This window comes from Leptonotus elevatus, chromosome 10 (genome assembly GCF_054856555.1).
Source record: "Leptonotus elevatus isolate MCC_2025b chromosome 10, RoL_Lele_1.0, whole genome shotgun sequence".
NCBI lineage: Eukaryota > Metazoa > Chordata > Actinopteri > Syngnathiformes > Syngnathidae > Leptonotus > Leptonotus elevatus.
This window is the reverse complement of record NC_141248.1, coordinates 20733687-20757892: the sequence shown is the minus strand read 5'-3', so window position 1 is coordinate 20757892 and position 24206 is coordinate 20733687. Positions and strand designations below refer to the sequence as shown.

At 40.9% G+C, this 24206-nt stretch overlaps 2 protein-coding genes across 13 annotated transcripts in view; one reads left to right on the top strand and one right to left on the bottom strand.

Moving 5' to 3' along the window:
* rap1gapb (RAP1 GTPase activating protein b) overlaps positions 1 to 24206 on the top strand; it is an 85854-nt gene that overhangs the window by 37449 nt on the left and 24199 nt on the right. For 5 of the 10 annotated variants that reach the window (XM_086086161.1, XM_086086158.1, XM_086086157.1 and 2 more), the window contains 3 exons: positions 13675 to 13768; positions 21687 to 21797; positions 23870 to 23905. In XM_086086161.1, coding sequence (XP_085942287.1) covers positions 21717 to 21797; positions 23870 to 23905 — 117 coding nt within the window. In that variant the 5' untranslated portion in view covers positions 13675 to 13768; positions 21687 to 21716. Of the gene's footprint in view, positions 1 to 13017; positions 13374 to 13674; positions 13769 to 21686; positions 21798 to 23869; positions 23906 to 24206 lie in introns of those variants that run through there. The other 5 variants (XM_086086159.1, XM_086086164.1, XM_086086165.1 and 2 more) reach the window with 3 other exon arrangements.
* On the bottom strand, positions 1056 to 8145 carry LOC147167561 (dual specificity tyrosine-phosphorylation-regulated kinase 4-like). Of its 3 annotated transcripts, none has more exons than XM_086086167.1 (13): positions 8009 to 8145; positions 7125 to 7310; positions 6026 to 6089; positions 5771 to 5943; positions 5564 to 5700; positions 5321 to 5461; positions 5120 to 5258; positions 4235 to 4304; positions 3957 to 4129; positions 3815 to 3875; positions 3640 to 3742; positions 3483 to 3559; positions 1056 to 1895 (listed from the first exon to the last, which is right to left on the bottom strand). In XM_086086167.1, the coding sequence occupies exons 1-13, from the start codon at positions 8057 to 8059 to the stop codon at positions 1813 to 1815; spliced, it is 1458 nt and encodes a 485-aa protein (XP_085942293.1). In that variant the 5' UTR covers positions 8060 to 8145; the 3' UTR covers positions 1056 to 1812. The 3 variants fall into 3 exon arrangements, with proteins under 3 accessions (XP_085942293.1, XP_085942295.1, XP_085942294.1); XM_086086169.1 differs by having other exon boundaries at positions 7824 to 8092; XM_086086168.1 differs by lacking the exon at positions 1056 to 1895 and adding an exon at positions 3018 to 3413.

The window sequence follows — 24206 nt, the reverse complement described above, 5'->3', positions numbered from 1 at the left end:
GGAACTGTTTTAAACAGTGAAAAGAATGCATTGCATCCGCTTCAAGCAAAAACCTGTTACACAAAAGCAATTTGTAGTTTCATGCTAAAGGCAGAACATATTATTCCACATTTTTCATCCCATTCAGGAATGATCAGAAGCACAATGCTGTTTAGCAGCACTTGGGCTGCTGTCAGCCCAAGAAAGGCCGTTAGGCAGCTCTAATGGACCAAGTTAGTCTATCGTTAATGGACAAGCTTACTCGAGCATGGGTGGACCTTGATGCGATGATGTCTGACTCTTCCCGCACTGCCCGCGGCTTCCTGCCATTCGCCAAAGAAAGCGGTCGCATCCGCAGCGACGCGCCGTGCGCATTAGTCATGTTCACACTGCATGTGGCCTTGGGTCAGCGATGCGCCCCCAGAAATGTCGGCTTTTTGCAGATGAAACTTCCTAGCGAGTTTAGAGATTACTCATTTTATTTCTATTCAGAGTCAAACACAAATTCTGTCCATAGGAAATAATGTGAATAAAAGCAATCCCGTCACATTTTGCCATTAAATCCCAGAAGGGTGAAAATATCTGGACACTCCTATTGTACACGTCTGTCAGGCATAACTATTTTCACACACTATTTTTTTGAAACACATCTTAAGCCCACCATTCTTGGGTAAGATGTTTTGTTCTGACAAGGAATGATAATCCCCTAAATCTAAGATACCTCACCAATCTTGTGTCGGACATCTTTTGACATTCCTTTAATCCTTGGGTTGAAACATGGACCTAACTATCTGACCTTTTATATTATCTATTCCCTTCAAACTTTCTTTTCGTGTAGTGGATGGAGTCATCAATCCAAAAGCTTTTAAACCTTTGCAGGCAGTGCACATTTCATTGGCAGGCAGACTGCTCATTGACCTTTTTGCCTCTCAACTTGTAAATTCACAGGTCAAGCTCGCCGCTTCTCGCCGCCCGCCGACCCCCGCGGCGTGCTCGACCTGTCGTCCTAATTACGTTTGTTTTAAATTCACTTTGCAGCCCATTCAACGACTCTTCTCTACCCCCCCCCCCCCCCCTTTTCGCTCATTTGCAGCTTCAGCAGCAAACCCTGCACTGCGATTGCACACAAAAGCCGGAATTCTTATCACCAATTAATGACCCATGGAGCTGTGGAGGAAGCTGCTGGCAACACAGGATTAATTATAGTTTAAAGCCTTGTGTCCATTTTGTTAACTTTGTGCTGACGAGCAGACGTGTTTAAAACAGAAGGTGTGTTTTATATAGCATAAGGACAGACTCGCTGTTTCTTGGTAATGCTCAAAGTGGAGTTTTGTGGAAATCAGACTTTTAATTTTGTAGTTGAGTAATTAAACTGCATATTTTTCCATGTGTGCGCAATCCTTTCTGACTTGAAAGTGCAGTTAATTTCCGTAATACTGTCCTACATTAAAGTGCCGCTTGCATGGCTGAAATATTGTCAATCCTTTTCTGTCTTTATGGGCACGCACTTCTTCATGGTAACGGAAGCCATGCTTGATAGCCCTGCGGTGGCTAAATTGAAGCCAAGTTCATCAAGGCTCCAAAATGAAAATGGAAACCGTACCGTAATTCTTGATTCTTGGGGTAATTTGGTGAAAAGAATGTCAAGACATGTCACCTGGGTACTGTTTAAAAAAATAAAAATAAATAAAGTCTCCTGAGCAACTTCCTAAGAGACAAATGGTGACAAGCAACATGGTCAGGTCACTCAAGTCAATTTTAGGCGTGGCCAAAATGAAAGAAAAAGCTTGTCGTCAAGTGGACATCCGCTCCGATATCGTTGATCTTGAGAGCTTATTGGAATTGTGACGTTGGCTGCAACATTGGCGGCGGAATCTTCTCTCTCTTTAGTAAGCTGCTTATGGTCGGTCTGTTGTCTGAACAAAAGCGGAAACACACAAAAAAAAAGAAGACATTTTCAAGACAGTTGATGCAACAATCGCAAGTATGGTATGTTGCATTGTGCCCAGGGCCAGGTTGAGTTGGCCACTAGGCTAAAAAACCCTCAACTATATTTGGTGGGACACTCTCGGAATGTTCTGGACTTGTCATAGGATGTCGCTCAACATTCGCTCTGCTGTTTGCAACCAAATGTCGCACTCAGTTTTGCCTCAATTGCTTTAATACATGATTATCCACAGTCAGATTTATTACACAACCATCACAGTCCTTCATGATCCATTAATCAATTGATCTCTCTATTCAGTCTACTGTCTTGCACCAATTTGACATAAAAAGCGGAAATCATAAATGTCAGACCTCCCAACAAAGAAATGTTTCAAACAATTGCCATCTTTCTGACTCGAGTTGGTTACAAATGGATCTACTTGATCTAAACATAACTATTGTGTTTGTTGTTTTGTAATTTTCGTGTGGGATATTATCAGTTCACTTATACTTGCCAGTTTCTCAGATTAGGAAATAGTACGCCCAAGGCAGTTTAAGCTACTTTCTTAATGCCAATAAATGTGTGCCGTCTTTAGACTGTGGTTTCTTTTAAGTCTATGTAGGGGATTGTTATAGTTGTCAAATCATGTTAGCCAGTTGTGCTGTGTTCCAGAAAACGGACATTGTACATGTTGTGATTTTAGATGAATAAACATGCATTGGGAACACCCTTGGAAGTGAAAGTTAGGACTCTCAGAGCACATCGATCTACCCTGACGCCCAATTCACAGACTGCGGAGCGGTTTCCTTACGGCATCCGCACGGACAGCAATTCACACCGAGTGCGTGTCAGGAAATCTCCACCTGCCAGACCACGAGATCACGGGGGTTCACGCTGGAGATTTTGAGTTCACGTGATAACCGTGTCTACAGATAACCACGCTTGCCTGTTGTAACATCAATATGCTTTTTGGACATTATTTCCAGTGCTAAGTACATTTTGTGTTAAGATGTGTGTTTAGCTCGTTTTTTGTCTTTTAAATGTCTGACTCATGTCAAGCTATGTAGTTAGCTAGCTTATTGCCCTCCCCCCCTCCCAACCAGATCTGCCTTGATGCCGACGCCTGACTTCCTGTCCGGCTCGTGTAATTTCCTCAGCTTCATGAAAATCCGCATGCGGTATCCGGAAATAATAGAAAGCTTGCGGAAATTTTCTGCAGCCGATCCGCGCCGCAGCTGGTATGAATTGACACGCAGGCTCAAATGCTTTCTATTCCTTGCGGCGTCTGTACAGATGCCGCTCCGCGTCCGTTTCCGCAGTCAAGTGTGAATTGGGCGTGATGAACGGGGTCTGATCTGACCTTGTCAGTTCCAAGTGGCGGACGGACCATTGTAGCTTTAACACTACACCCCAGGTACTGCGTTCGGAAAATCAAATATCTTGTAATGCTAATACAAAAGTTCCCTTCTTTGCAGTTGGCTACGTCTGGCTCCAAGTCCTGCACCCGCTGACATAAAAAAATAGACATTTTCAACACAATATATGCGAGGAATGAAATGTGTTTCAGTGGACTTACATGTATGTTTGGTTGCCTGCTTGATCCACGGATGTCGCAAAGCCTTCTCTGGGGTGAGCCGCTTTGTTGCATCGTATCTGCTCAGCGATGCACAAGAACTTAATAGACCCTCAAACAATTCTGGGCACTAGTTTGACTGAAGAGTTGGTGAACCTACTCGAGACAGCACCGAATAAAGTCCAGAAACTTTGGATTTTTTGACTTCAGTCTGGTAGCCAGAGGGGTCTTTGGTTGCTTTTTGTCTTCAGTGTCGGAACCGTCTGGAAATTGAATGAGTATGCGGTCACATTTTTGCACCAAAGATTGGTTAAAATAAGCCTCATAAACCTCACCAATACAGTAGTTTTTCCTGCTGGCCGCAGTCAGTAAGTCTAAAGGCGGGAGGCCCAGCACCTAATGAACAGTCACATTCAGGATTGTAACAATGGCGGCAGTCCAAATGTCAAAACAAAATTGTTATGATCTTATATTTACCCTCGTTATACAGTTAAAAATGTCGCCTTTGTCTTTGCCTTTAAAAAGAAATAGGCCCCAGTCGAGCTCAGCCAGCGTGCAGCCTAGGCTCCACATGTCCGAGGCTGTAGTGCAACACTTGCCAAGGAGACGCTCTGGAGCCATGTACGCCAGCGTCTGATTGGTGGGCCGACCTGTGGGAGAACAAGACACCTTTGATGTCTCTTTCCATCGGCCATAACATCAAATGTTTGCAATTGGCTTTGCTGGGCTCATGTCTCACCGTGTAGTAGTCTCACCTCTGATAAAGATGCTCCCTCCGAAGTCACTCACTGCTGCATTGTTTTCCTTGTCCAACAGAATGTTTTCCTTAAATAATCAATGGACATGATTTAATAAAAGGTTTGCACCTAACAATACCCGGTTTGATTATATCATATATAAATTTAATTCCTGAAGAATCTCATTTGAAGTAATCTAGACGCCAGGTTGCAGCATGTTAAAATGGTAGGCTACATTGTCTGACCATTGTGAATGGAGTTCACCAAGGCTCTGTTCTTGGACCCATACTATTTACAGAAGATTGTTTCAGTTAAGACCCCATGCATCATTGTCGTGAACTATTGGTTTTTGGACATTTCCATCAATTAAGTCTATTCTTAAAGGGAAAGTTGACCATGTTTTCATGATTTTGGCTCGGTCAAGGGATGTAAAAATGGTTGATTGTCCATTATGAATTGAGTTTATATCCTTGGACCCATCCCATTTACCATGTATGTAACAATGTTGTTCCATTAGCTGCACGTTTGGGTTTTGTGGTCGGAAAACAAACAACAAAGGCAGATATTTGAAGGTTGTGTGTCGTTTGCTTTGTGGTCTGTCTATAAATACTTCAGCATTCTGTTCAATTAGTCTTGTTTTTAGTGCTTCCATTAACAAAGTGGCTTTTCTTTTGAAACTAAATCCTCTTTTCCTCTGTTGATAAGAAAACATTGTCGAGTCAGTCTTCATCTCCATTGGACTACAGCGCTGTTATTTATGGTTCGGGGGAGACAGTTGCGCTCGTAAAACAGTAGATGCAGTATTTCACTGTCTGCTCTGCCCATAAACTTGCCTGCTCTATCAATAGGGAAGAATAAGCATATATATTTTCTTTTGCCAAATTGTTTTTGTTTTCTCCGTACCGGTTTTAAGTCTCCATGGATGAGTTGCACATCTTTCAGCACCTTCAGACACTTGAGCACGTCAATGGCGTATTTCCTGATGTCGGTTTCACACAGTCGTCGCAATTTACTCTCCACTAAGGCTTTATGGAGGTCCTTTCTAAAAATAGATAAATTAATCAACGGGCCTCGTCATAGAAAGTCACAAAGTTTGGAACTTACTCAAAAAGTTCAAAGGTGATGCAGAGGTGACTGCGGAAGTAGAAGTGCTCCTTCATGTGGACCATGTTGGCTTTGTTGGTTCTGTCTAGTCGCTGCAGAGTTTTTAGATTGTCCAACTCTGTCTGTGCCATTTTGTGACCTCTTGAAGGAGAAATGATGTCATTTCACTAGCATGTCATGTGACAATCCACTAAAACCTGGCCTAGCGTTTGAAGCTCTGTACGGGGATTGTGAAGTTCTTACTCAGCAGTGTTTCGAAAGACCTTGATGGCGACAAGTGCCATGTTTTTGTGGTCCCTGCATTTGAGCACCTTTCCGGCCAGTCCCGAACCCATTACCCCCAGCACCTCAAAACGGTAGGCCAGGTGGTCTCCAGCCCTCTGCGAACGAATGGTTTATTCAATCATTCCGGGACTTCTGGAGGCGGACTTATAATGGGTGGACGCTCACCACTTTGTAAAACCCTTTGGCGTCGTCGAAGGACTCGCCCTCCGCCGTCGTCGAGGACTCTTTGGATCGTCGTATTTTCTTGGCCTTTTCTCCCACATACCACACGTGGCGGTATTCCTTGATTTCGGTCTGCTCGTACGGCGTCAGGCATCGCTTGGTGTCCCGGAGAACCGCTGTGTACAGTGCAGTACAACGAGTTTCAACATTTGTTGCAATGGTATCAGAATATGTCAGAGAATCGTTGGAGGCGCCTACTTTCAGGAGTCCTGCACTGCGATTGGGACGGGAGGAGTCGGCTCCTGGAAGAGCTTTTGTTTATCTGAGTAGAGATGCATTGAAACAGATTAAGGATGGCTTTTTATACATCCATTTATGAATTATTAATCATTGACAATTCCATCTGTGTGTTTATGTCCAAGAGGTTATGTTACGTCGCCGTCTTGTTTTGAACCTGAATGTACTAGACTCTTTCTCGGATTTGAATTTCCAGTACCGAGAAGCAACCCGATATTCAATACATGCATAATTGAAATGTTTGAAAATCTGCTATGCAAACATTTTCAACCATAGGTCTAAAACGTAGGTCCTCAAGGTCCGCAGTCCTACATGTTTTAGAGAGGTTTCCCCTCCAACACACCTAAATCAAATGATAAGGATCCTCATCAAGTTTCTGCAGTTTGCTGATGAGCTGATCCTTCGAATCAGGTGCGTTGGAGGGAAACCTCTAACACAGAGGTGGGCAATCTCGGTCCTCGAGGGCCGGAGTCCTGCAGGTTTTGGAGGTTTCTCGCTTCCAACACAAGCTGATTCCAATCAACAGGATCGTTATCAGGCTTATGCAGAGCTTCCTGATGAGCTGATCATATATCAGCTGTGTTGGAGAAGGGCAACATGCAAAACCTGCAGGACTGCGGCCCTCGATGCCCACCTCTGCGTCTAACACATGCTGGACTGCGGCCTTCAATGACCCAAATATGAGATTTGTGTTTTTTAAACGAATACCATAATCCGATCCAAAAAACTGCTAATGTATGGTTTAAAGGTCCCATATCATCAAATCTTTTATTTTTATTTTACGCAAAACTTTTTGGTGGTTTTGAGCAACCTGGACATTAAGAAACTGGCTACCAATACAAAACCGTAAAAGGACATTCAAGATTATAAGGAATGAAAAAAAAGAAAGAAAGTGTTTTCATTTTAATCGTATGGCCCCACTAGCTCACTGCTGTAGAAATCAATAGGAAACTTTCTCGTCATAAAAACAGCAAAGTTAATCATGTATTGAACTTTCGATCGCTGTTTTCAAGAGACAATCTCCAACCTATAACCGTTCCCTCCCTAGACGTGTACTCACTCGAGCAGCACAGACTTGTTGGGAGGGCGTCGAGATGGTTTTCTGCTGAGTCATGGGAATTTGGGGGAACCCGAGTCTGGTTTTGTACGGTGGGTTCGACGGCAGGGAGGTCTGACGATGGACTGCCACTTGGATGTTTTTGGTTGACTGCAGCGGCTCTTTGTGGACTGTTGCGGCGTGAGGAACCTACATTGTGAAAAAAAAGGAGACTGGTGAGTTCACATTATTGTAAAATGAAATTACAAATTGTATTGATTTTTGTAGTGCAAAAAGATTTGTTTTTCTTCCAAGTGAGAGCTTCGATAAAATAATGTTTGAGAAGTTATTTTGTCGGTGTATATTGTTTTCAACACAAACATTAGGATACTTTTCTATTTCTCATAAAATGTCCTGTTGTGTATATCACAATTTGTGAGTAAATTGCTTGTAAAAATGTTTGAATAAATTGAACTCAACTGGGGGGAAAATGAGAATCCCAATTAAAACACTTAAATGTGTGTTAATGAAAGAATGACAAAGGATAAATTCATTTCGATTCTTATCTTTTACTGTTTCTCGGAAAGCTTTTATTAGGCTAATATTTTCTATTCGCTTACAAACGCTGTCAAAATCAGTTTTAAAAGTAACATTAATCCAACAACAACAAAAATGTCTTGAAATTCTGTTCTGAATAAGCAATTTACTGATTAATCCACTTACCAAAAAGAAAAATCTATGAGAGGGAAAGTAGAATGGCTCATATTGTTGTTCTTGTTCCTTCCATATTACGCATATTTAATCAGTGTTGTGACAGTGTTTTTTTTCCAAACACATTTACTCCCTTACATGAATGCTACAGTGCTATCTCTGTGTCCAAACGGCCATTTGCCAGCATCCAAACTAACCTTAAGTTGCTCGTTAGTTGCCTTATCACTTTTTGGTGCGGCCGCTTGCATCTTCCCGGGTGCCGCTTTCTAATGTGGCGAGCATCTCTCCTTTTTCTTGATGAGCGTCTACAAACGTCGTCGTGGCCTCTCGCAAGCTCCCAGCGTCGCGTGGGCTTTTATTTGTAATAAAGTGGCGTCGACTCGTCATCGCCGCACGAACGATGGAGTTTGGAGGCGCGCGCGGCTGCACGTCGGCGGCGTCACGGACGTCACGTGACAGCCGGGCCAGTTTGGGTGACGCGAGGTCGGCGGGGTTTTGGGTGAAAGTCGTGAAGTTACTGCTGATGGGGGCGGGGGCGGTGGGTGGTGGGGTGGTGGGGGTGTTCGATGGTCGACAACGCGCCATATTGTGCAGATTGACGGGGCACAACGCCGTTGCCGTGGTAACAGGCGCTCCCAATCAATACAAAGACAGATTCCACAATTATGATTGCACATTTCACTACGCCATCAATTAACATATAAATGGTCATAATAAATATTTAATGCATAGACTATCACAAGTTTTGTGTCTTTTGATTTATTAAAAATTATTTAATCATTCCATTGATTTAGGAAAAAAAGATACAAGACACTAAAACACTGTATAGGCTAGATTATTATTAGTTTTAACCTGTAAAGTAGTGAGTAATTAAATCTGTAGCAGGCACTGGCAAAAATAAATGACACAAATAAATTCAGTTTCTGGTGGCACATATTTCAGACCATACCAGCCCAATACATGGTACCTAATAACAATATTCGCTCATCATATCACTGTACATTGATACTAAATTTAATTGCCTCATCAAGGCCATCATTTTTCTTTGAATGTTTCTGGACAGTTGGGGTTGAGTTGCTAGGCAACGCGTCGAGACCGTTGCATGTGTGCATGGCAGCGAACAGGATTTACACCCTTGAAAAATAAACCGCGGATGGCTTCATTGGCCGGATGTGCAGCCAATAAAGATGTGCGATTGAGCTCCTTGGCACCAAGTCGTGTCTTCCGACAGAGAAAAAGATATGCTGGATAAGTTCCTATTCTATTTGATCACTCTTGGTTCTTGTTGTGGGAATTTCAGAAGGCATGTACCATGAGTACAAGAAAGCATTGATGCCCAAAAAGACACAGGACGTATACGTCACAGATCGGTGATGCTACATTGTGAGATATTTTAATTGTTATCAATTTTTTAACAAAAGTTCTTCCCATATTGACAACTTGCCATATAAAGCAAAATGCCATGGCTTACATACGCATAGACTCCACGTATTGACACAATAGCGCCATTCAGTTTCAATTTTTCTTAAAACAGCATGCGCATTCTGTTCATCGCTGCCTGCAGAGAGTTTAATTAATCTGGCATCTTTCTATTTCATCACCAGAAGAGGAAGACTGCATGTCAATTCTCGACTCCATCGGATTATTAGCACAAAAGGCCTTTTTCGCTGCATCCATTAGGACTTAATGGCTGCCATCATATTCATCCATTTAATTAGATGATTCCCTTCAGGAGTGCAAGTCGCATCTGTGGCGGCGTCAGAATTGCGACCAGATTTGTTGGGTTGCTGAGGGGTAATTAGTTGGCAATTACGGTTGTGATTTATCCATTATGAATGGTACAAGTGTCCGAATTGTCTTGGTACCCTGCGCTTCACAGTGTCATGAGTCAGGGCCAAGAAAACTTCGACATGGTGATGACCTGTCATTTTTTCACGGTCTCGTGATCCACAAGTTCACTTTTAAGGTCAAGTTAGTATAATATGCACCAATTCTTGCTGAATTCCCTTTCCAACAATATCTGTTTTGTGAAGATTGACCCCGTAGAGATATAAGGGTTTGAAGGAAGGCAGCCACGCCCCTTTTTGCCAATAATGTCGGCAGACCGTAGCTCCCAAACCCCTTCTCCGATTTACCTGAAATTTTAGATTGAGTTTTATTCCATAACTATCAACACATGCACCAAGTTTTGTTAAAATCAAAATCAGCTTGGTAGGGGGCGGGGGGGGGGGGGGGGTGATTTCCATTGGTGTCGGCAGACCGTAGCTCCCAAACCCCTTCTCCGATTTACCTGAAATTTTAGATTGAGTTTTATTCCATAACTATCAACACATGCACCAAGTTTCGTTAAAATCAAAATCAGCTTGGTAGGGGGGGTGGGGGGTGTTTGCATGGAACGCTGTGTGGGCACTCCACTCAACTGTCAAATATCAGTACCTGGAAAATTTGGATGCTACTTTGGCTAGCATATTTTATCATATGTCGCATAACTGCCGATGCATGTTGGAGCCGCAAAAATACGTCTCCTTGCGTTTCGGTGGCTGCTAGGTCATCACGGGACTTTTCCACACCGCGACAACGAAACGCTCTAAAGCGGCCACGCCCAATGCGAAGCCACTGTCCACACTGTGTCGTCACTCTTTCGTCTTTCCTTGCGTGATATGATCCCCCTCACGGTTGACAACAAAGTGCTTTGTGCTGCCATCACACACAAAAAAAAAAAACCCACTTGTGCCGTTAATCCCTTGACAGTTACTGAATGCAATGAGTTTCCTCTTTGTCTTCATATTGCATCCTTTATGTCAGGTGTCAGGATGGAGGTATTGGGTGTGTTATGATTGGGTTGATCCTCTTATCTGTCTTGTACAACAGTGCATTGACAGTACACACACACACACACACACACACACACACACACACACACACACACACACACACACACACACACACACACACACACACACTTGCAGCCTTCAGGGTGAGATTTGGGCGCCCCTGAACGGTGGACTCGGGTTTGCTATCTGCAAGATTAAATCAGAACTTTTAATTGATTGTAATTATGCGCAGCGAAACACATTCACATGGCACGCATGCTAGTAATAATAATGAGGATGACGTACAGTTTTGTTTGGAATGAAAATGGCTTCATATATAATATTATTTATTGTATTATCCGTATGGCTTCTCTAAGCACCCAAAGCCGTGGTTTTGTGTGCCAAAACGACAGAAGGGGTGAAATATGACAATTCCGACTGGTGCCATTGTTCTCTGTCGTGGCTTGGAAATTCTGCCCTCTGCTGCAGGTTTGTGAACAGCATGCGTGCACAGATGGGTCACCGCTTGGAGCCAGTGACTGACTTGTCAGACAAAGTGTGAAGCAATATTACTTGAGTCACCTGCTAATTCCTTTCACATACTGCAGTGCTGCAAAAAAAGGAGAAATGAAATGTCCATTTAAAAAGTATTCTGCCTCAATTTGACCCCGGCAACCTGAGTTTTTCCATTTGTAAAAGCAAACATTGTGACTGCGGAGGGGGGGAAAAAACAATCCAAATCTCATTTGGATCCAGTTAAAGTGTGCTGCGGCTTAAACATAATTTGTTTTCTTTTTCTTTTACTTATGACTACTGCAAAACCTTTCAACTGTCCTTGTATACGATAAAACATGAATTCAAACTCAAGAGGTGGTTATTTATGATGGAGTCTATCCAGAATGTCCTTGGTTTTTTTTTCTCATTATATTAACGCATTGAAGTTGCCATGGTAATGCCAAAAGATCCAAACATTCAGTTAGCAACCAATCAGATTGCTCCCAGTCAGCTGTAGAATAGATTGCAACATTCTGCTACTGGTCTATAAATCACTGAATAGTTTGGGTCCGGAATATATTTAAGAAATGCTGATTGAATACAAACCCAGCAGGTCTCTGAGCTCTACAGATTTGGGCCAACGAGTGGGACCCAGAGTTCGAAGTAAACATGGTGAATCTGCATGTAGCTGTAACGCTGCACACAAATGCAATAAGATGCCAACAGAAGGGAAGTCAGCCACTAGTGTAAATGCTTTAAAATCCAGGTTTAAACGAAGCGAAAAAAAAAAAATACATATCTTTAATTAAGATCATTTAATTTTAAAAAGTTTTTAAATAATCTATTATTATTATTTTAAACTTTTTTACGCTAAAGGTTTTCTAATGTTTTAACATTGTCAATGTATGTTCTTTTAGTAAATGTTGTAAACTACTTTTGTTTTCTCTTCTTTGCTTCTGAATGCTGTTAACTACTGTATTTGTGTATGTTTATAGCTGTTGTCTTTCCTCGTGTAAAGCACATTGAGTTGCCTTGTGTACGAAATGTGCTATACAAATAAACTTGCCTTACCTTGTTTCTGATCTCATCTCTGGTGTCTTGAGATGCGAGCTGAATTTGTTCCATGACCACAATCGCAACTCAAACCATTTGCATCTCAAATCAGCTTTTCTAATTAAAATGAATGAAAATGATATTAATCCATGTCTATCCAACTCCTAAAAACACAAAAATACAATAGTCCACAATTTTGTACTTTATAAAATCCTACAGCATTGACATACAGTAATTAAATAGAATTACAAAATAATTTTTTTATCTGTCACACTTAATTGCATCTTAACTCATTCACTGCCATTGACGGCTATAGACGTCAAAAATTAATTTGAACTATTTCTATTAGTTTAACATTTTTTTTTCCACTTTTGTTAACAAGAGTATGAAAACCTAGACATTTTTTATTGTAAATTTAGAACCGATATAAAATTAGATTAATCTTGAGTTAACTAGTGAAGTCGTGCGATTAATTACGATTACAATTTTTAATCGCCTGATGCCCCTAATTTTTAATAATCTTTTCTCTTTTTTTTTTATCGCGTCGGGGTTAAATTGTTTTTCTTGTAATTAATTGCATGACTTAAAAAGTTAACAAATCACAAATTTTTTATCTGTTCTAAATGTACAATAATTTTTTTCTAGGTTTTCATACTCTTGTTAACAAAAGTGGAAAACAATGTTAAACAAATAGAAATAGTTCAAATGAATTGGATTATTTTTTTTCTGATGGAAGATCAAAGACAAAAGTAATGTCAGAATGATGATATAACATTGCCTAAAAATCAAAGCATTTACTTCAGAGTTGATGGGGTGGGAGGGGGGGGGGTGTAATGTCATGGAGATTGAGCTGTTGTGGTGTATCAAGCAGCTCCATTACCAGATATGCTAATTATTCAAAATGAAAATTTACGTGAGCAGATTACGCCAGACATGTCATGTTATGTTATCACGTTCAGCTTTAACGAGTTTCGCTCCGATGGAACCAATTGGAGGATGGAAAAATGCTGATGTTATTGCGAGCGTGGTGAATTTAAAATCTGATTGGTTCAAATAATACATCAGCCAGCACTACTAATTTTGAAGACCCTGGGCAGAGTAGATGCTGAAATGTGATTGGGCAAACAAATTCAAAAATAGATCACAGTCAAGCAGTGCAGCTAAGACAAACGCTACGAAATGACGACACAATGGACTGTTGGTAAGTTAATACATTTTCATGCGACAAATAGAATTTAGGTCAGTGCTTCCTCGGCCTGACTCAATAGTCTTTACAACTTATCTGGGCTACACCAGCAGTCTGCTATGCAAACCACTAGAACACCAAATGGCTTGTGTAGAATTAATTTCTTCCTGTGACATCCCGACTCAGGTGACAGCATTTCTCAGCAGCCACGGGCCATTTCCCAGGAAATTGCAGTTTGTTTTATCTTAAGTACAACCTATCAACACTCAGATAGCCCTAATCCTTCCCCTACCTCCCCTCCCCCTTATGCTCACAGGAAGCACGATGGAAGGATCCCGCGCATCCCTGATGAAGTAGAGCGCTCACTCCAATATTCCGGTCCACTGCTGCCTCTTCCCGCTATCTCGCAGGTAAGAGCCGAGGAGGACATCCTAGGATTTCATCAATCACAAACAGGAAATGGAGTTTGCCACAAATACCAACAAGAGCACCTTTTTTCGAAGCATTTTTTTATGTATTTGCTGGAAAATGGCCATTGGTGTTTTTCATACTACATTACACCAATAGGTGTTTTATAGTTAATGCAGAGATGAATAAGCCATTTACGGCATGATTTCCTTAGTTTTTTGTCATTGTGACTGAGTTCCTGCCTCATGGTCCTTTTTCTGCTGTGTGCCCAAAGAAGCCCTGGAAATGTAATGCATTCAGTCAATCGTTGTTTAAGAAAAGAAAATTGACTGGAGGATAAGTTGGTTGTTTGACAGGAATTCTGCCTAGTAACAGGTGACAGATGGGATATTCCCTACTGTTCTATCTTAGTTGTGTTCATGGTTTGGTACATCACCTCTGGACAGCAAATAATTACCTTTAACAAATTAAAGGGACTTTCAGTGATCTCCAGCGCCATCTAGTGGTTAATCAATACCATTAGGAGCACGCACACTACGGTGGCTCAAAGAGACCACATTTCGCAATCCTACCACCAATCCTTATTTTGAGCCGGAATTAGCCAAAGCAGCTAACGAGCGGCTAGCGGGAGTTAGTCAAAGCCATAGGCTGGAGTGGCTAACAAGAGCGGCTAGCGGGGAGGAGCTAGTAAAAAAGAAAAAATAGTAAAAGCTTGCGAGGGCAAAGCAGAAAGGGACAAGCGACGGGCCTGAATCACGGGAGTTACTGACGACCACTTGCAGGCCACAGATGTGGAAGGTAAGAGGAGGTCAACTCATCGGGTCCGACACTCGATGCAGAACCACCTGGGCTAACTACATTCGTGAAGTTGTCCTTTGGGCATCTGTAGCAGGAACATGGCAGCTCCACTAAGATGAGACTACAGCCATGTAGTATAATTAGTAATTACTAGACCTACAATTGTATAAAAAAAATATGTTTATGTGATACAACATTTTTTTTTTTTTTTTGCATATTATTGACACAAACTGTCGTTTTTTTTTTTTAATGAACGAATTATTAGTTCACCACTAGATGGCACTAGGGATCACTGAATGTCCCTTTAAAAGTCCATTTCTACAAATTTTCATTAGGGCCATTTTAGATTTAATGGTGCAACTTCCGGTGTTTTGTTTACATGTTTAAATCATGTAGGAAACTCTAAAGCATTTAAATGCGTGGCCAGCGACAATATACAGTCACTTTTGGAACTCTGTAGCTTCAGATGGTGTGGCAATGTGGCTCAAAAGCTCTCCGACCGTATGGATACGTACGTACTTTGTTACATTTTGTTAAAAGAGGTTGGACACAGTCTTATTTGACCTTTTAAAGCAAACCAAATTCTTATATACTGCGTGGTGACAAAAAACATAACCTGGTACATAATAACAGTATGCCATATGGGTGTGACTGTGGAATTCTGCATAACAACAAGTGACAAACGTGATGCGAGCAAGTAAATGAGTCCCTGTCAGTGTGCTTAATTCTTATTTTTCATAATTACAGCTTTTTATTGCTCGCATGGCTTAGTAGTACATTTCAATCAGACGACAAGTAATTAACATAAAAAGAAAAAGTAGCCACCATTCTCGACACAAAACAGAAGACTGTTGATAAATGCAGAGGGAAGAAGCCAGATGGTAACAATAAAGCACTTTTCACAGCAGGGACATGATGAATAAATATGAATAAATTACTAAAAGGATGCACCTGTCGGTTGTTGGCACACTGGAATTGATTGTTTGTGAACATAGGCCGTGAAAAGAAGTTGTTTTTATGCAAACTTAGTGATAGATTTCAACAGTATTAGCAAGATATGAACCCGCTTGGTAGCGTTGGGCTAATTTGAGAGCCTGTTGCTGCAGCCAACACATACGGACAATCAGGCCGAATTTTTCCCACCTTTTCTGTCGATTCAATTGTCAGATAACCGCAAAATGCTTATACTGAGCGATGATATGATATTTTCCTCTCCAAGTTGGGGCCCAAAAAGGGTAAATGTGTAAATCCAAAGTGCTTACCTGTATGATTAGCAATAAGATCAGACCATCCGCAGATTCTCTGGTGATCACCCTGTATATCGATAATAATTAAAGGACAAACTGGTTGTGCTGAGTGATCAACCGTGTCCTAAAAGGCTAAAGTTTGCACAAAGTGATTTGCAAGTATATTGTAGCCTTTTCTCTAGCCTCAAGCATTTGTTTTCACCCGAAATCCAGATTTTTTTTTTGGTGTGTGTGAGTCATTCTCGCTCTAACCTGCAGCGCTTACATCCGGGTGAAAGGTGGCACGCATGCCCCCCCATCCGCCCGCCCGCCCGCCCGCCCACTCCGCCATCTCGTAAGTGTGTGTGCCAGACGTTCGTAGTGTCTGACAGGGTCTGCGCACTCTGTCAAAGGCTTGTGAGATAAATATAGACGTTCACGATCTAAGTCAAAGCATAGGAGGCGTATTTTTCCCGTCTCACCGCATTGAAAATGCAAAAAAGAAATAAAATACAATATACAGCTTGAACGAAAAGCCACTGTGCACTTTTAATTTTATTAACAGACATACTATGCGTATTGCTAGTTGTTAGCAAATGAGGTATGGGCATTTTTTTTTCCATTTTTTTTTTCCATTTTTGCTCTATTTTGTGCCGCGTTTGTCTACATGGAGATTTGCATGGTGTGTGACTTCTGCACACCAATCAAGTTTGTCTTTTAATCAGTTTCACCTTGTAAATTGATGAAAGGTCTTCCTGTTGCATGCTTTGGAGCGAAAAGCTTTTGATGCACCAATTCAGCCTACCATGACAGGGATTGTTTCTCTAAAAAAAAATGTCAGACACTAAAAAGGAACTCGGAAAGCGAGTGAAGATGAAGTTTGGCATCGGGGTGGAAATTTACTTAACTTATTCTCTGTTTTTGTTAGCAGAAAATACTTGAAAGTATTTTGATATAAAACTAATCTTTTCTTTATATTTCTACAAAATTATGTTTCCCTTCCTCACCCTCCTGTTACTCTATTTGAATTTCCATGGCGGCACATTGTCATTTTGTCAACAAACCACTCCACTGAAGCATGGTTTCAGCAATGAAATTAAATGAGGAAATTGTATTCCAACAACTGATAGAAAAATAAATAAATTTCACAGTTGCATTTGCAAAACAAAATAAGATGGTCATGGTGTTTCGAAGTACTGACAATTTCTGTCCTGCCTCGGGAAATCACACTCACCATCTACATTTGTGGTGAAATATAGGACATCGAAAACTCTTCACTTCTTCCAATTCTAAATGTTTTTCTTTTGTTTGAATTTCTACTGCAGCCCATTGAGGCCACCTTCATTCCTACCTTGGGGAAACCACACACTCCACTCATTTCCCCACCAGCTCTGTTGGTGCAATAGGGGATATTACAGTGTTTACGTTCAACTTCTTCACTTAACTGTTCTTACGTTGGTAACTCTGAATTTCTTTCGCTTCCTGGTGACTCATTCCATTCTTTTTTTCCACCATCTACAATGATCATAAATTCTTCATTTTAACTCATTCACTGCCATTGACAGCTATAGACGTCAAAAATTCATTTGAACTATTTCTATTAGTTTAACATTTTTTTTCAATTCTTAGAGTATGAAAACCTAGATTTTTTTTGTACATTTAGAACAGATATAAAATTTGTGGTTAATTGTGAGTTAACTAGTGAGGTCATGCGATTAATTACGATTAAAAAATGTAATCGCCTGATGCCCTTAATTTTTATTAATAATTTCTCTAAATATATATATATATATTTATTTATTTTTTATTTTTAAGAATCTTTATTTTTATTTTTAAGAAAAGATTATTAAAAATTAGGGGCGTCAGGCGATTACATTTTTTAACCGTAATTACTCGCATGACTTCACTCGTTAAGTCACGATTCATCACAAATTTTATATCTGTTCTAATAAAATTTAAAAATTCTAGGTTTTCATACTCTTGTTAACAAAAGTGGGAAAAAATGTTAAACTAATGTTGAAATTAATTTTTTACGTCTATAGCCGTCAATGGCAGTGAAATGAGTTAAGCGTGTCTGTAATCGAAGCTCTCTTTACGTTCTGTTTCATTTCTTACTACAGCTATGTTGGCAACGCTAGCGCTAACTTTCCAAACCTGTTGAAACCTGAGTGCTAACTTTGCCTGTCTGTTCAACTCTTAAATTTTGATATGTTTGGTTTGACAATATTCTTCGTAGTGGAATTCCTAAAAAGGGCATTGCTATTGGTTTTTGATGTATTGTTTCTGATTGCAGCCCATTTAGGCAGCAAGCTAAGTTACCGATGCCCCCTCCCAAGAGGTGACGCCCCTTAGTCGGTCAGCAGAAGAGTGAAATAATACTTTCTATGGAGAATAGTCTTCTTTGCACTTCTTTTTTTTAATGTGTACATGTTCCATTTGAAATCGAGCATGTGGAGGTGGCCCACCTCACACATTGACCACAGTGAGGTATAACTGGAGTCGATTTACTTGGCAAAGGTAGCTTCGTGAAGCCATTCAGACCTCTGCAGCCATTGATTGACTCTCTTTGAAGTCTGCTTTTCATTCGAGGATGAGAGGAACTCTGAAAGCATCAATGAAGTACTGGGGGAGAAGATGTATTGCTTCAGAGGCGAATCATTTGCATATTTGCCAAAGGAAATGAAAGAAAAAAAAAAAAAGGCTGCGCTCTGTTGTGTGGACTTAATGAACTCGTTGAGCTGTGCAGCCGTAGTTCATGGATATTTATGCTCTTCCTTTTTTACACGTCTGCATGCTGTGTTTTTTGGGCGGACGCTGAGCCGAAGGCCGTCAGTTGGGCGGCGGTGCCAGATAATAAGGGAAGCCGCACTGCGAGATGAAGAGATCTCTGCCTTTTCAAAACGGTGGCGGCTCCTTCACCAATACGATTCCTCCCTGTTGTCTTAGCAGTCACACTACTTTGGAACTTCTAAACTTCTGGTTTCAGTTTTTTTTTTTTTTTTCTTGCAAGAAAGGAGAGCATAGATGGAGCTTTGAGAGTGTGTCAAACTTGTGGCGGTCAATTTTGAAAAAAAAATAATATATATATATATACTTTTTTTTTATTGTTTACATTTTTTATGTATTATTATTATAATATATATATATTTTTTCCCCAGGTAAAATAAATCCCATACCACCACATTGATAAAAGAGGCATTTTTCTTTAATAAGGTGTTGGAGAACGCTGCATTAGTGTCCAGATATTCAACATCCATTATATTCAATGTCGTTTCACATGAATTGTTTTTCAATTTCATTCCATATTTTCGACAAACTTTCAGTCATTCAACATGGCATTCAGCACGACACTTGTCAATCCCATTACACAACATTTCAAGATCACATCAGCTGTAGCTCAGTGGTTAGAGCAGGTGAGTGGTTTCCTTTCTACTTTTTTTTTTTTTCTACCATTATTCCTGATGAGGAAAAAATTGCTTTCTGTCTATGACTGGCACTTGAAGTCAACACCTACCACCCGCAGGAGGACGACAACATTGTATTTGGCCTGGGTACATGCTGCTTAATCAACACTCTACCAGACAGTTTTTCAATCTCAACAACAAAAAAAAAAAAACACATCTTCTTTGTTTACAGAAGCACCCTAGTGGTTTTAATAGCAGATTTCTTGAAGAATCTGCTTGGCCTAAGGTCACATCTCTGTTATTATCCCCAGGTGGCATCAATTGTGCAGAGTATTAGTTTTTTTCTGCTGCTGACATAGTGCTTCTTTGTTGTGTCATTTTTTTTCCACTAAAAAGTCACAGGGGTGTTCATTTAATCATAAAAAGTTAGGGCTACAGTAGACAGACCCTATTATTTGCGGAGGATAGGGGATCGAACCTGGCTGCAAATAGTGATCTTTGATGCTCGCCTAAAAGTGATTGCCTATATTAAGAGTTTAAACCACAAACACAAGACAACCTACCGGTTTTGATGCTCTGTTTAGTCCTATCTTGGCGAAACTATCCTGAGCCGAAGCAGTCACAGCGAACATTGGCAGCGCCGCAATCTGTCCACTCTTGCTGACTGACATTCACAAATCTTACATGACTGCTGTTAGATTTGTGATTGGGATGAGCAAGTGGATACAAATATTGCACTTTACAGAAAATGGCAAATTGACGTCCAAAAAGTCCCAAACATTTTGTAAAGAAGCATATGTTTATGTATGTTTAAGGCTGTCGTTAGTTCCCACCGCATATTGTCACCAACTCAGATGTCGAATAGCTTTCCTTTTTTTCCGCTACGTGCTAGCTGCTGAGTTGAAATGCCACGCTCATCAACGCAACTTTGCAATCAATATGCTTCATATCCACACCAACCCAAGTGGGATTTTGAATGAGTCTGTAATCATCTCGCATTCGTCTCATTGAGGTCCCGTTTATTTTCCAAGTTCCTGCACGGATATAAAAATGTAGATGGTCAGAATGTGTGCTCTTGGCGGCCTTGCGGGGCTCGGAATGGGTTAGCGATATCATCTGGCGGCTGCCAGTGTGACTGAGTAGGAGAAGTCCCGCTCTCGCTCGTTCTCGTCTAGGATCATGTCGCATACTGACATAGAGATGAAATGAGACTGCTGAGTATGTCTGGATCCAGTCGCTCACTAAAACAGCAGCACCAAAGCGCGTATACAGTCGGATTGGAAATGTACCCGCATGTAAGCCGTATTTAGGACCGTGACATGCAAATCTTTTTGGAATCTATTATCGTATCGATTATTTAATTACTCAGAATTTGTTCATCTGTACTCATGCAGCTCTGCTTACCTTTTTGGCTTTGCACGATAGCGTTGCTACACCCTGTTTTTTTTGTTTTCCCAACATGACAGTGCATGCCTCAGAGCGTTTCAGGCAGTTTAGTCCACTGGGTAGGCTCCAGCCCTCACTTGAAAGTGGCTCTGGATCCTCGCTTAGCTTTGCTGATTATGTCACCATGGGAGGACAGTTGTGATGTAACAGTAGTGTAGCACAGCAAGCTCACTCGCACTAGGAAGTTGAAGGATCCACTATTTTATGGAAGGACGTAAAGAGTACAAAAGAAAAAAGTAAAAGACATGTCATTACCTTTGAATGGAATGAAATTTAAAGGAAAATAAATATAAGGGCTTAGACTTTTCATTTGTAACATGGAGCATTGCAAAGTGTTCTATCTCTCCGATAACTAAAACCTCTGTTTTGTCCTGGTTGATTTGTAGGAAATTCTATGCTATCCATGACTTAATAGCTAAAGTACAGTTTAAAAAGGAAAGCATATAAAGATGAAAAAGTATTGGGCCTAAACTTGAACCTTGGGGAACCCCACATTTAATTTCATGGGTTCTGTATTTTTTTAAACATAGTTTTTCAGGTTTTGTGTTTGTGGTTGGTTTTTGTTTTCATGCACTTTGAGTTGCATTTTTATGTATAAAAAAAGTTTGATTTGATTTAAAAATATATATTTTCCCCTGTACAAACACCTCTTACATGAAATCACTGCAACATCAGGTTGAACGGAACATGATATTGTGGTAATTAAGTTTGAGAGACGACTTCCATTTTAAGAGGTCCCCTTTGTGCGTGCTGCAGAGAGGAAGATGAATGTTCCTCTGTTGTGATTCAACAAAAATGAGAAGTGCGTAGCATTTTGTGTGTGTGCGCGTGCGTGTGTGTGTGTGTAAAGCATCTGAGACATTTTGTTCCTCCCTTCCTTCAACTTCCTGCAGTGCAAGTGCGTGTACTGCAAAAAGAGGAAGGAAGTGGAATCCCATCCTGGCATTTCAACGGCAACATCTTGCTCCTCACACGCCAACGCGTTTCTCCGACTCAAATCTCCTCCTGCTTTTGTTTTTTGTTTTTGTTTTGTTTTTGATCGACAGACTTTTAGCGCTCGCTGTCGTTGCGCGACCATGATGGCGAACACCTTCTCGTACGCGCTGCTCCACAGCGCCCCCCGCAGACCGCTGCTCAACAGAAGATGCCTGAGCGATGTGAGTATGATTATTATTTTTTTGCGCTCACCCCCGTCAACGGTCGGCAGGCAATTGCTGATTCCAGATGAGACGTTTCAGCTCTTGTTTTGTCTGACCTCCTCCGGGGAGAGAGATGTGCTTGTGGTTTACTGGTCAGTGTAGCGGGAGGGGCATTGAGGTCAACTTGGGCACAGAATTTGGGGGATGGGGTGGGCGCAAAATGGAAAACTCTTAAAAGAAAGGAAAATTACAAGTTTGTTTTCTCAAATCTGACCTTCTAATGCAGTTTTCCCCAATCATTATTGAGCCAAAACAAGTATTTGATATTTTAACAACCTCATAACAAAGTAACTACACGAAATAATGATCTTGACTCAATTTGATCTGAGTCTGTTTAGTTGAACTCCAAACTATTATTCTGTTGTATGAATGACAACAAACCGCTCTCGCTCTCCCTCGTCCAGACAACTTTTTGCAGTAACTTAAAACTTGAACAACTGTTATCTTTGACTTTTAATTTTAAAATGAGGTACACTCTAAAAACAGAAAAAAATTGACTTATCCTTTATTTAGGTCAATTTGACCCAACTTTGAGTCAAAACTTGAGTAGTTTTGTATAAAATAATGCAAAAAGTTGGGCCACATTGTCTACTTTGTGTCAGTTTGCCTTTGGGTCACAAATTGGGTAATTTTCTATAAAACAACTGGAGTCAATTTGACCCAACTTTCAGAAAAATAGGGTCATTTTGTATAAAACAACACTGAAAGTTGAGTCAAATTGACCCATTAAGTGGATCAGTCCATTTTTTGTTATCCATAATTGGGTTACTTTTGACCCAACAGTTTTTAGTGTACTATGGCAATCAAACATTTTTATGATTTTCCAATCATAATGGCCCTCTGTGTGATACCGTAACTAGTACTATTTGACCCTCGACAAAATTGAATTTGACACCCCTAGTATAGTCCAATTGCTAACCAAAGCAGCAGCAGTACCAATGTTCATGTTTATCGTGTAGTATTAAAGATGATCTTGCGTTCTGTGGCGACGGCTTCTTTAACCGCCTTAGCGTTCCAGTAAACACGATCGCGAGTACTGCAATCATTAATACTCACACTTTTTATTTATTTTTATTTATACCTATAAAAAAAGCTGTAAAAGCATTAGTGGTATGCACATATATGCTTGGTGTGTGTGTGCGTGTGCGTGTATGCGTGTGCGTGTTTGGCAAGCCCCCGCGATGGCCCTTAGTAAATTTAAGATGTCATGTGGAAACATCAGCCTGGCATTTCAGTCCACTTGTGTTACATGGTGAACAAATAGGCCGGAGTGCACAACAAGTCTTAGGCCAGATGTGCCCGCCTTTCACATGTGTCGAATGGGAGAGATTAGTTAGCACTATCAACTGCACAGGAAATGTACTCGTGCAATATTGTTGTTTATCGTTGGAAATTGATTTGTGATTTTAAGGCTGCGCATTGTCCCTTTCAAATAAATACATTCAAAATTCATAACCAAAGAATTTGTACACGCCTGTCAGAAGCAGTCGCGGTGAAGCTCATCCGCATCCCCGTCGGGGTCTCGACCTGACTGCATTTTGTCATCGTAACGGACTTGACTGGGCGAATGCTCACATTCGATGGCGTCCGGCACATTGGAGAGATGTTCTCTTCACAAAATGACAACAAACCTGATCAAGTCTATGCGAATGAGATGTGTTGCGTCGTGTGAGGCAAATAAATGGTGGACACACCAGATACTGATTGTTTTTTTTTTTAGTGATTCCTCACCAGGAAGGTCAAGCGGGTCTGTTTAACACAGTTTGGTCATTTTAAAAGTATCCTCTGCGTAATTGGTTGTCAAAGGATCTTTTTATTTTATCCCCGAAGAGCTGCTTGTTTAAGTTTGCCTTCAAGAGTGCAGGGACAATCCAAAATATGACATTTTTAAAGAGTCGAGAGATTTCTAAAAAAAAAAAAAGTGTTATTACTCTGTGAAGACCAGTGGGAAATGATATCAAAACAAGTCTAAAGCAATCCTCTGTGTCAACTCTCCCTCTACCCGCACCCCCCCCCCCACCCCCCTTCAGACCTCGGACCTGTTTGGCATGATCGAGCGAATGCAGGTACTGTAAGTGGCTTTTCTCCGGCTGAACCACGGCACTTCCTCTAGCTATAATCAAACGCCTTTCTCTGAATTTCACGCCCAAAATGCAATTTATTTCTCCCTTGATGCACCAGCCTGCCTTTTCCGCTCTTTTGGTATTCCTGACAACCTGCAGCTGCAATGTTTACGCATCACTGTAACTCTCAATTTGCCTTTTCATGTGTGTTTTATATTTGCTGGCTTCAGCCTTTTTCCACCTTGCTTTTATTGTGATTGCAATCACTCGTATGGACTGCGGTTTTTATCCGTGAAACCATCGG